The sequence below is a fragment of the Parasteatoda tepidariorum genome, chromosome 4 (genome assembly GCF_043381705.1).
Source record: "Parasteatoda tepidariorum isolate YZ-2023 chromosome 4, CAS_Ptep_4.0, whole genome shotgun sequence".
NCBI classification, from domain to species: Eukaryota; Metazoa; Arthropoda; class Arachnida; order Araneae; family Theridiidae; genus Parasteatoda; species Parasteatoda tepidariorum.
Genome location: NC_092207.1, coordinates 68,264,971 through 68,278,912, shown reverse-complemented (window position 1 = coordinate 68,278,912; position 13,942 = coordinate 68,264,971). Strand labels below are relative to the sequence as shown.

General features: G+C 28.9%; 1 protein-coding gene across 1 annotated transcript in view; it reads left to right on the top strand.

The window, feature by feature from the left end:
* The first annotated feature begins 11,493 nt into the window (after positions 1–11,493).
* LOC107444223 (protein amalgam-like) overlaps positions 11,494–13,942 on the top strand; it is a 68,407-nt gene continuing 65,958 nt past the window's right edge. The window contains exon 1 of the mRNA XM_071180000.1: positions 11,494–11,835. Within this exon, the coding sequence (XP_071036101.1) occupies positions 11,769–11,835 (67 nt within the window). The 5' untranslated portion in view covers positions 11,494–11,768. The remainder of the gene's footprint in view (positions 11,836–13,942) is intronic.

Genomic DNA, 13,942 nt, shown 5'->3' with positions numbered 1-13,942 from the left:
TGAGTTTACGGTAAAAGTTGATCAGACGGTAGAATGGGTTTTACGGTAAATTGGTTTTTACGGATGATGCACCTAAAGTATTGGAACATTATTCCATAATTTAATCCAGAATTTCGTACAGTGATGTAGATTAATTTCTTTTTTTCAAAATAGCTTTAAATTTAGTTATTTATTTTGATCTAGTTATTCATTTATTATTATAGTTCATTATACTTGGACAGTAAACAATAGAAACATAGAAAAATTTTCTAGTGTAATTTTATAAACCTTAAGATTCGAGTCTTAGTTATTTTAATTCTTTTCTTCTTAGTGCGCCTTATTGTTGTTTACTTTGCTTCTTCGATTTTAATGTTTTGTTTTATTTAATTCTTTTCTCATTGTCTCTTATCTCTGTGTTTGGTTGCGTATCTACTTTGTGCGTACATTTTGTACGGCTTGTAAATTGCTGCATCTCTGCTTTATTGCACAGACGTAACATGTTTTAATTCATGCTTTTGAAAATCATAATTTCCATGTAAAACGGAAGAGCACAAAAAAATTTAGATATCTTTGAAATGAACGTTTAAGATAGAATTTAAATGTTACTAAATTCAGTGCAACCTGTAAAAGTGACCACCAGGGTAAAGTGAGAATCTGAGTAAGGTGACCATTTTCTGCAAGTTTTATTTAAGGAGTCCTTTTTAAAGACTCTTCATAAAGTGACCACCTCTATATAGTGACCATTTGACTTGGTCCCGAGGGTGGTCAATTTAGACAGGTTCCACTGTATTATCAATAAATATTTAAAGAAAAGAAAGGAAAAACTTAAAAAAAAGTTTCGATCAATAAAAGACACTACCTCAGAAAACTTGTGTATGGACTTGTATATTACTCATTAATTTCTTCAAAACTTCTATATACTATCTTCATTCCTTGCAACTGCCCTAAAATGTAGAAATGTTTCCAAAAATTAATTAAATTTTATAAATTTTTTCAGATAAAAACAAATTATTACTCAAAAGTTTTGTATTAAATGAAATATTGCTAGTGGATTTTGTAAAAATTTCCCGCAAAATTTTTTGTATTTTCAACAGTAATAAAAATATTTAAATTAGTCAAAAAATACAAATATATAAGAATTACGGAATTTAGAAATATTTTTAGAAGACAGTAAAATACCTCTCAAACGTAGAATACTGTCTGAAGTGTTACTTACGAAGTGTTTTGAAATTTTTCTATTTCAATTTCCTCTTTTCTCAGTAATGAACACCAGAGGGTATTTTTAGCTCCTTTTCTCATATTAATAATGTTACTGTGAGGCTTATAAAAAAAGAAAAAGAGAATCAGAGAAAATTAAAGCGAACATCATAGCTGCCCAAAAGTAGCGTACATGGACTTTTTACATTTTCTTATAAAATCACATTTCTGTGTATACTTTCATGATAAAAGTAGCTAATTCCATTAAGCTGGTTGATGGATTCAAGCTACCTTTATAAACTCAAAGGACTATGTTTACCATAGTGAGCAATCTTGTATTTCAAGTTTTCCGGGGCTTAACGTCACCTAATTTGAAGAATATTTTTCTGGACTCATACTATCTCGTTTCTGACAAATTATCTTCCATCCTTTGAAAATTAAAAGTGAAAAGTATTCACAGTTGACCAAACTCTTGCCTGTTTTTCCAGAAAATCCTTCAGGACTCACTGTTAGACTGGCCAGATAACTCCTATTTTGCCTCATTGGTAGCTCATTTGAGTGAAACTTGCATATCATTCACAGCAAATCTTTTTTAAACGCCTTTAAGTAGACTAAAAAAATCTAATTCCTCTTATCCGTCATCTCCAACTATGTTAAATTATAATTATTTCTCTATTTAGAAAATTCAAAATGTATTCTCTTATACTTGACATTGAGGAGTTGACGTAAAGATGAATCCACGATCCATAGTTCTTAGTTCTTAAATAATCGATATACATATTGTTTTACTTTAGATCCGTGATTGGAACTTTCTTTTGCGTCCTATATGATCAATGTTTTGGTTTTTTCTATCAAATTAAATACTTGAAGGTTTGATTTCCTACTCTGTAATCTGGTTTCGCTGATTTCGTTTAAATTTTTCCTTTACACTTTACATCTACAATGATTTGAGCATTTTGGTATTTTGACAACTCACTCTTTCATTGTTCTCCTTTGTATTTTACAAATGAAATGTTTGTAGTAAACGCACTTGTACGTAGCGATATCAAATTATTCATATTCATCTGTAAAAGAGCTATGCTTTTGAAAAAAATCGCAAAAATTTGTTGTTTTTAAAAAATTTCGAAATTTTAAGGTTTATGCGGGAAATGAATCACACAGCATAAAAATTCCAAAAAAATTCTTCAGTGATTTACCGGTTCATATACAACAACATTTGAGAGTTTTTGCTTTAAAATCATCGATATTTTTTTTGGTTTTGATGCATTTTATATGGTTTTAATGCATATCCACTTTAATGCATAGTATATTAAAGCATAATTATCATCATACTTACTGTAAAATTGTATTTTTCAACAATAATAAATATAATCATTGCTTTATTTTAGATTAAATTCTACTGAATTTTAACTAATATTAAACTAGAACAATTTCTAAAAATATTCTGTTCAAAATGTTAACAAGTAAATGTTCTCTATTAATATTACCCTCAATTTAAATTTTTTGAATCTTATTTAATAACATTACTAATTCGTTACAAAGAGAAAATTTTGCGGCATTTATTAAATTGTGTTAATTTATACGATGTAAAAATCCATGTGCTATCATCTATTTGTTAAAAATAAAGAGAAGCTATTAAATTCAAAAAATAATTAAAAATAAATTAATAACATTTAAAAATAAATGTTTTTGTCACTGAAAATTAACGAGTTATTTATTTAATAAAAAATACGATATAGCAGTGGGTGACTCATCATCGTTTACAGTGTTCAAGTTAACTCAGCATCGTTTTCAGAGTTCAAGTTAACTCAGCATCGTTTTCAGTATTCAAGTTAACTCAGCATCGTTTTCAGTGTCAGAGTTACTTTACCCATTATAAAGATTTATAAGGTTTTTAATATTTGCTCATATTAAGATATTTAAAAGGAAATAGTTTTGCAATATTTATACCAAAAACATCTATTGTATTTGTAATGAAAAGGAAACATTTTTACAGACAATTAAAACAATTAAAGAAATGTCGATTGATTCTTAAGCAATTTTCAATCTAATAAAAATCTTGTATTTACAAGATATTATATTGTTTTACACTAAAAATAATAATAAAAACGTGGTAGCAGACATAGTAATTTTAATAGTTGATTAAAAATATAAAAGTATTGGAATTTATCGCAAAAATATTTTTATCACTATATAGAATAATTGGAGACTAAAAATGCGTTTCTGCGATAAATAATTTTTTCAAGATAAAATTAAATAATGTCACTCTAATATATATTTGCAGCAAAATAAATTAATTAATTTGAAAGATTATTCTGAGCAAAACAGCTAACAGATAAAAAATGAAATAAATGAACTTTATCATGAAATAATGGAACCAAATTATAGTGAGTGAGGAAATGCAGGCCATTATAATTTTCCGTATAACGTTTTTATGCACTGAAAAAAATGTTTTGACAAGTATCGTGGAAAAAAATAGAGTACCCTACTTTTTTTTTAATTATAATGCTCAGCAAAAATTGGTTTATAACTTAGATGAAAGTTTTTAATGATTTAACTTTTATTTTAATAAAATTCAAAAAACGCAAAATCATAAAAATAGGCATTTCTTTATTCTTACAACAAAAAATTTTGAATTAAGCCTTTAAATCTTTCCCTTTTATAAAACTAAAACTTGCTGATAAAAAGGACTTATTTAGATAAATAAATATTTTAAAAGGATTACAATTTGAGAACGTAAAATTTAATAGTAAATTATTTTTCACTGTGTATGTTAATCGAAATTTAATGAATTTCTTTAATTAGACAAGTAACATCAACTTATTTCAAAATATTGAGTTACTCTTTTGATGGTGGAAAACACTATTCTGAAGTTTCAATATTTAAGACACTTTTCGGAAGAATAACGAATGGTCTTTGATCTATATTAAAGTCAGCTTAAAATTAAAGTGCGAATGAAATATTTTTTCTTAAAATTTGCTTGAAATTTCTCACAAATTTGTATTTCAGAAATTAGGAATATGGATTATGCGGAAATGGCAAAGCCAAATAATTTAGAATATACACAATTAGCTCTTAGTATTTCAAATTTAAATATCCGTTATATATTTTATTATATTTCTGCACTGTTAACTATGGTGGGGTAATAAAATTGTAGATAGGAACCAAAGAGTATAGAAGAAGTCCAGCTCTTAGAATACATAATTAACGCGGGGAACTGCTCTGTTCAGTATGCTGTACCAGAAAAACAACTTACAAGGTGAGCAACATACTCTTAACAGAGCATCATGTACTAAAATCCAGCGCATGCGCATAAGAAGCAAAGTGACGGTCAGGACGTTCGTCACCTGAGAACATGCTGCTTAGCAACTCTAGATGTGTGGTTGGGTACGCTACCACACGCACTACCATTTTATTCTTCCTTTCTTTCTTTGCCAAAATTTGCCAGCAGGTTTAATAAACATAAATGATATTAATATATTCTCAAAGGAATATCTGTATTAACAGTAATTTATCAATAGTGTAATATGTAGAACAAACCAATAATATGTAAAAAGGGAAAATTTTTATTCTTCTCACCGTAGTGGTTGGGGGAGAAGATGGTGAAAACCAGTGTTCCAAGAAGTTCTGCTGCTTGCCCCTGAATGCTGTTTTTTTCCTTTTCACACAGAGACCGCTCCGAACCTTGGAAGACTAATTTACATTATGTATACGGAAGCTATCCTTCTTCTCCGATGCTTCTTTGATAGGAACCAAGGTTTCTAATACTTCGAAAATTCAAAGAGACCTTTAAAAATAGTTTAATAAACCTATAAATGCAATTTAAAGAAGAAAGAAAATTTAAATAAATTTAACATGATACGTTTACACGAGCATTTCTCTAATTTTTTTATAAAATATCTGTAATCAGAAAACGGATATGCATTTTTTTTATTTCTTTTCAAATTTAAGAATTTGAGTTATCAACTAGTAAAAGATCAGTCTTTGAGTAAACTTTGAATATATTGCTCTAAATTTTAAAGTCAACAAAAGAAGACATACTTTTGGATTAAATATAATGGAATATATTAATAAAAATGACTTCTTTTATGCAACGTATCTTTCAAGAAATTTATCTAAAGTATTTAATTAGCCAAAATGTATCAGCTTTCAGCATGTCATGAGATAAATAATTAATATTTTTAGACTGCTGAACAGTGAAGTGTCCATTATAAGACCAAATTTATGAGGTACCTTAATAACTTTGGTCGAGGGAAGGGACCAAGGTCTAAGAATCCATCAGACTTAAAACCGTGCAGAATTTTGAGTGATAAATCAATTTAGGTCCCCAGGAAGGGAAGGAAATTACCACGGTGTGAGATAAATTGGACGAAAGTTTCAAAGGCGATGTCATTAAAGAAATTCTTTAAAGCAAGAACAAATTGAATTTCTAAGAAGTACTTCTTCTACAAAAGAGAGCCATCTGTGTAATGGTGTGATTTAAATTATGGTAGAGACTTGTTCTACAGAATTGGTTTGTGCGGACAAAAAAAATTTTTTTTATCTACTATAAAATTTATTGAGAGAATATATTTTGGTTAACTTTCATGTGTCATATTTATATACTATGGATAATTTAATATATGGTTGCAACATATATCGCGTGAATCATTATTGTGTATGGTGTTTATGAATAGTGTATAATGCTCATTCTCAGGCATCTAAACATGAGAAAACAATAAGAAATAGAACCTCTTATTTAATTTTAGTGATATAAATTATGCTCGAGGCGTATCCTAATGAATTAGCTTGTAAGCAATGAAGTCTTGTGATTAATTATATTATTTTTAATGCTTCTCAATCATCTGCAGAGCATTAGAAGTAGAACTTCCTAATTAAATTTTGTGATTTAAATTATTGTCGAGACATGTTCTATATAATAAGTTTGTAAAAATAAAAGTCTTGTGATAAAGTATATTGGGTTTATTTGTACAACATACATTTGCAGGCTTGTGTGCTTAATTAAGGCTTAATAAACCTTTGTTGAGTAGAACAGATGGCACAATACAGAGAAAGACATCACAAAGAATACATCCAGGGTAACGACGGGATTCGAACCCGCTACCTCCACGCTAAACAGAGCGTTTGGCAGGCTATACCGTTCTGCCAGGGAGGCCCGATAAATTATATTATAGTGTATAATACTTCTCATTCATCTAGAATAGAACATGTTAAAAAAGAACTTCTTTTTTAAATTATGAGATTTAAATTATGACCGAGACTTATTATACAGAATAGGTTTGTAAAAATGAAAGTCTTGGGATAAGTTATATTATCTTGTGTAACGCTTCCCACGCATCTAAAACAGAACATGAAAAAACAATGTGAATCATAACCTCTTAATTAATTTTCGTGATTTAAATTATGGTCGATAATATTTCTACCGATTAGGTTTGTAGAAATAAAAGTCTTGTGATAAATTGTATAATAATTCTTATGCATCTAAAACAAAACATGAGAAAACAATGGGAAGTAGAACCTCTAACTTAATTTTAATGTTTTAAATTATGACCAAGATATATTATACAAAATAGGTTTGTTATATTATACAAAATAGGCATGACCGAGTTATATTATACAAAAAAGATTTTCCACGCAAATTTGATGAAGACACAATAAAGGCATTAATTGCTTCAAAACGTCGAAACGAGACGGGAGTAGAATTTCTATCAACTAGCCACTGCTGGGATTCGAACCTGGTTCACCACTTTTAGAGGTGAACCCCCATCTTAGTGATGTGATGAATTCTTCTTCAGAATCAGTCTGTATGTATATTTTTTATTTACTATAAAATATAAGTGAGGCATCATATTTTGGTTACTTTTCATACGCCATAGTTATATGTATGCATAGGTTATTTAATATATAGCTGCTATTTAGATGCGCAAATTATGTATCTAAATCATCGTGTATTATTTATTGTATTTATCGCACAGTATGTTTCTTATAGATCATTAAGAAAAAATAGTAAGCAATGCGAAGTTGTAACTTTCAAATAAATGTTAAAGACTGTTTAATGTAATTTGTGGCGCTGTTTATAGTGAAAATTATTAACAAATTAATGTAATTATAATGTAGAACAAACGACACAAATTACTTACTTAACACATAAAAATATTAAGATTAAGGTTTTTCTTCATATAATAATTTACACAGCAATTACTTCTTTATATATATTTTTAAAAATAGGAATATTTATTATGCTCTATTCTCTTTATTTGGTGTGTTTGGTAACCTTTTGCTGCATGTCATAAACATCATTACAAATCAAATTATTGTGCATAGAGAGAGAATCTGGCACCCTTAATTTTCAAAAATATAATCGAAAGTGAGTAAAATTGTTTGCTTAACTAGACCATACATTAAACCTGGCATTATTCTGAAGTTATAAATGTTTTCCTAGCCAAACTGACTGGCACTTGAAAGAGAGGACGGTCGAAACTCGAATCAGAGACTTGGACTTGGACGAGAGTGTGTTAAAAATATTGAAAATTACAAGGTGAAAAGCCACAGAGAAGTTCATCTGGATTGAAACTCTGGAATAAGACATGACCCCTCCTTTACACAGCTTAGGAAGGAAGAAAATGTTAGTAAAGGATGTTCCATAATCAAGATCATTTATATATACTTTTAGATTGCCAATCAAAAATTAAGCAAAAAAAAATGTACACAAATTATTATTTAAGCTTAAAAAAATGAAAATTATGAAAATTCGGAGACTCTATTAAATGGAAGGTGAAATAAAAAAAAATTATGAAGACCTCTTTGGTTAAAAGAGGATAAAAAGAGAAAACTCGATTGTTTGAAGCATCCTCAAGTTTCATATTCCAATCAAACGTATTAAGTTTTAAATCTCAGCTTCCCTTACAATAATTTCTAAATTTTGAAGTCCAGTGGCACAGTGCTTAGAGAATCTGACTCAGATCCACAGGATCTGGAGTTCGACTCCTATAAGACCAACCGAGTACGTGAGATATAACAGCTCGCCTTGTGGTCGATCGCTGAGCATTACCATGGATACAGGGATCTGGAGAAAAAATTCTCAATTCAGATCTATGTCTAAATTGAGGAAGTGGCCTCATCACGAATTGTGAGGTCACGTCTTCGGATCATCCTCAGGGATGTTTCCCAGGCCGTCACCAATAGTCCATTGTGCAGCTCTAATACAAGATAAATAAAGTATTTACGGTATACTCTCGATATCTCAAAGTTGAAGGTATGCTAAAGGATTTTCGACATAGCGAGTTTCCGAGATGTCATGAAACATAAGAATAACTACTAATAAATAGGTAATGATATTTGACTATAAGTCTAAATACAACATTGATAATTTTATTTTTAAAAGTGAGACAAAAATAATTATGCTTTAAATGGAAAAGAGTTAGTTTCCAAAGAATAATGCGATTTTGAATAAATGTGATTCTTAAAAAAAATGAATTATGTTTTATTTAAAAAAATATTTGACGTAACAAGGTTTCAGAAGAAACTCTTCGACATAAGAATTCAGATAAACATTAGGTGGATACATAATGACAAGAAGAAAAAATATTTTTTTCTCATAACAAGGTTTTCGTGGTATCGAAGTTCAAAATATCGAGAATATACTGTAATTACCTACCTAAATTATGAAAATTTAATTTTTTCCTCTTTGTTTCATTAATAATTTTTACCTCCTAATGTTTATTTATTTAGTACTAAATTTTGGACAAGAGTGATGGTTATGAAACACCCCTGTATTATTTTATATATAAATTCCTCATGATAATTGTACTCTTACTATTAGCTGTAATAACTAAATATTTCTACAAAAGCTTTCTTATATAATATAATGAATTTCATTAATTATTTTAAACACAGTATATAAATGTATTAATTTTTTTTTTTGTGTTAGAATATTTTATCTTCGAAAGCATCAAAATTTTTCATTAAAATTTGTAAATCACCAGAATTGATTTATTAATTAGTTCATTGAAAGCCTTTCCTGTAAACTAACTTCCCTACCTTCTTTTTTCTGGATCTAAGAGATGTGTAGACACATTTAAAATGTAACATTTATACGCACACATTCAGTAAATCTTAAAAAAAATAAGATTTCGTAATTTTTTTACATCATTTTACAATCAATTTTCATAAATGAAAGCGGCCCACTTATTCAAAAAATAACGTAAAAAGCAACCAGCGACAAATATTTATGTTAGTAAAAGTTATAAAAGACGGTAAGTTTTTTCACATATTTCAACCAAATTGAAATGGTGTAAACTAATACAGCAACCTCATTTAATTTTAGTAATTTTCTTTTAAGTTAAAGAAATTATCTATCTTAAGTTAAAAAAATATATTTCATAACATAAATTAATCTACAAGTAACACCATCTATTAAAATATGCTTTCTTCCATTTTAAGGGGTTCCTGAATATTTAAAAAATTCGAAAAAATTTTTATTGCATTTTTCGAATCTTTGTACCCTTCCTAATGTCTGTCTGAAACGATTTCTCGGTACCTAACTTCGTTTGGAAGTTATAGAGATAGATGGTCGTCGCTAAGCAGGTACAAAGGCCCGTTCGGCCGGATTAGGAGGGGTGACATTCTTTTTGCGTCTCATCCATTATGTTGACAGAGAACATATATGGGGACCTGGAATTTCAGAAAAAAGGTTAGTCATTACTAATATAATAATTTACAAGATTGAACAAAAGTCAAAACTTTACACGCGTTTTTCTCAAAACGCTGTTCTCATGATCTATACAACGTATTTCTCATGATCTATACAACGAAATAAGCTGTTCTTTATTTTAAATTACGTAAAAATATATTCTTGAGAAAGTAGCTTAGGATTTTTTTGATATTTTTATGTTTCGATTTCATATTAGTATTTTAATAAATATTTTTTTATTGAAAACCTTAACTTTTTTTTTAAGTTGCCGCCATTTTGGTAATTTTGCGAATATCAAAAAACCGCTATGCTACTCTTTAGATAACGTCTTTATGCTTCAGAAAATATGAACAAAATCGTTTTCCTATGTTTCAGGACTTCTAAATCCATGAGGCCAGTGAGGTGCCACTTTTTGATGACCAGCCCCACACGGAGCTGCCACCAACTTATTTTTTACTATTTTGTAAAAGAAAAAACTTTAAAATAGACTTAAATTGTAGCTAAATAACATTAAAAGGAACAAGGAGTCTCTGCATTGTCTCTATTACTTAAAACAAATTCAAGAAAAACGTTAATATTTTACCATCTCAGGATAGGGTGTCCCCTTAAGTGTTGAGTTTTGAGTACTTACTTAAGTCATCATACGAAAAAGCGAAAAAAAAATACTCCAAAGTTCTTAACTTTAGAACAATCAAAACAATTTATAAACTATTTTGTTTTTTTTTTTAGTCGTGATTTTCCTCCATTACTTTTGCTTAAACATTTTTAATTTACGCGTGAAATATGACTTTCAAATATTGTCTTTTTTAAATTTATGTTTAAAAATAAATTAAGAGTATTTTTTGGCAAAAACCCGATATATAATATTATTTATTGTGCTGTTGTCTATTGTAAATTCTAAAATTTTTTGAAGCATCAGCCTTGGAACAGTATTAAGTTGAAGTTTGACCCGAAAAAGTAACCTTTGAAAAAGCAAAGTTTATCACTTTATTGACCCCCAAGCTCTTACATTATAATTATAAATAATCCAAAATAATATCCTCTTTCCCTTATCTAAAAATTAATCACTTAAATTACTTTATTATGTTCTTAAACAAATATTTGCACCCAAAGAAATCATTTTAAAAATTAAATAGGAGGACTTTATTAAATGAATTGTCTGAATGAAAATAGATCTAACACTGGGGAATACGATAATATTTTTAGAAGAGTATTCAATTTAAAACTTTCATGCATTTTGCATTTTGTTCTTGATTGAATCTGCATTAAAATTTTTTTGAGATTCAATTATGAATTGGAAATAAAAATATTTTCATAAAAATTGAAGCACACGCATTAGCTAAAAAATGATTCCTATAGGGTACAGGAATAAATATTTAGCTAGAACAACAAGCAATTGAAGATTCATTTTTCATCTTAAGCATCTCTCCATCCCTTAAATCGAGAGCAACAATTCCCTGGAGGATGGAGAGGAAAGAGATGCGCAACTGGTAGCCACTCACTACTTCACAAAAACTGAGGATTTTAGCAAGAGTGAATTGCTTGGAACTTTACTCTTCGTAGTTATTTTCTCGTTAGATGGCGCTGCACACCGGGCAAGATGCAAGGGGATCAATGTGTTCTTTGCACATATAATGTTCAATCTGATCGGTCTGTGGCGCACTGATCTCCATCGCATAGTTTCCTTTGGACTAAAACTTTCCGCCAGTTAGGAAGTGACGAAAAGTGTGAGAGGAAATAGATAACTGGAAGAGGAAATTGGTAAATATGGTGGAAAATTGAGGCAGCTTGTAAAATATTCATCAGACATAGTTTAGAAGAAACTGGTTTAGTTTTTGATCCTTTCTGATTTTTTATTTGCTTTGAAGAAACTTTTTTGTTTTTGTGCGAGTTTTTTTTTATGTTTTTGAATATGGGGATATTCGTTGGAGCCATCGTATCTTCTTTAGTATGGCTACTAGCAACAGGTGAGTGAGAAAAAAGTCTACTATGTTTTGTTATATTTAAAAATTCTTATTTTTTTGTCTGATAAAAAAAGAAAGCATTTTTTTTTTAATTTTAAAGTACAAAATGAAAATAAATATAGTTTTCAATAATTAATTTTTTTTGCTAGAAAATTTGTTTGGTCGTAGTTCTCAAGAACTACAGTTTTGGTATAGTAATTTTTTTCAAGTAATTTGCAGTGGTCTTAAGTTTTCCCATTATTCACCATTTCAGTTTGGTGTTTAACTTAAAAGGTCTACATTTTGCTTAATTCAAACTTTTAATAGTGCGCAAAATTTAAAACGGTCCACCCTGAATAACTTTTGATCGAATGATTGGACCTACGCATCCTAGGACTCACTAGTTTGAAGACTACAACTGTTCTGCTTAATTAGTGCAGACGATATTTTAAGAAATCAGACACAAAAACTTACTTNATATATAATTTCATTTTGTGCTCATTTCTCTAAATCTCGAGAACTTTTAGCGCGAATTAAAAATTTTTACATACAATTATAAAATTCGTTTATCCAAAGATAATTTCATGCAAAATGCAGCTTTCAGTAAATATTTATTATTAATTTTATTTAATAATGATCTGAAAAACTTTGAATTGCAAAGTATACAAACTTTTAAAATTATTTTAAAAAACGCAATTTTTAATAGACTAACTACAAAATTTGAGCTATGTCTCAGATAGTTTTGAGAAATCTAATTTTAAAAATACGATTTTTTTTGACCCCGACAAAATTTGATTTCTCGGAAACTATTCAATCGATTTCTCTTAAATTTTGTATTTTAATCATTTAAAGTGATATAAAATATAAATTCTTCAAAGTGATGGAAAAATGTTAAACATTGCAATTCATACATTTTTTGATTAATATTAAATAAAATAATGAAGAATAATACACATTTATTTAGCTTATTTTAGTTATATTTTGCATGGAGCTTTGGATAAAAGAGTTTTATGTTTGTGTGCAAGAAGTTTTCGATTTCGATTAAAAATTCTCAAGATGAAGGAGAAATACGCAAAACAAAAATTAACTTTTAGAGGTCTAATTTCGAACCCCTCTCCTGACCAAACTATGATGACCATATATCCGAGATTGCGGCAACCTCCTCTACATAGGAGAATAGAAATTCGAATCTGCTAACAAAAAAACTATGCTTATTTCAGAGAAAATTCGTTTTTGTGGCTGATTTCGTAACTTAAGATATTGTCTGCACTGATTTATAGCTCATTTGAAGCCACCCTCTTGAACTATTAAGATTGAGTCCTAGAACATGAAGGTTCAATCATTAGATCAAAAGTGATTTAGGGTAATCCGCTTTTTATTTTACGCACCATAGGAAGAGGGGAATTATCAATACTTGGCTTAGCAACGCTACTTTTGTATCGCGCTCCTGTTTAATTTTTTTTCCCTCAGATTATTTCATTGGTAAAAATTACTATTTACTTAAAATCTATATTCATAAAGGTGCAGATAAATTATTAATAATCACCATTTCTAATGAATGCTTTGAAATTACTAAAACACTTAGATATGTTATAATCGCATTGAGAAAAAAATCCAATGAAAAGATCCTTTGAAATCCAAGGAGTGCAGTTCATTTTTTTTTTATGAAATGAAAGAAATAAAGTATGGTCAAAGCTACCAGAATATGTTAAAATTCACAGTGTTTCTGCTTCTAATAGAACACCAAAGCTGGCAATGATTTTGGTAATATTTGCTATTAAATGTGATTTTATTATATATGATGAAATTCGGAAAATGTGGTAAAATTTGATAAGTTTATCATGAAACACTGTAAAAAATTCCGGATTAAATTACAATGTTGAGTACCGGCACTTACGATGCAAAATTTAATTGCTGTATATCTTTGTTTTATCAATCCAGAATATGTATTTTTCTAATCAGGAATGTCATTTCTATACAATACGGTAATCTTAGCAGATTTTTCCCCATGCTATACGTAATTGGAAGGCATGGGTTTTTGTTCAGGAAATGCTAGAGCTTGCTAAGAATAGAATAGTAATTAACATCAGAAAAATCAATTCATGACCAATTCAAATATTCCATTGTTATA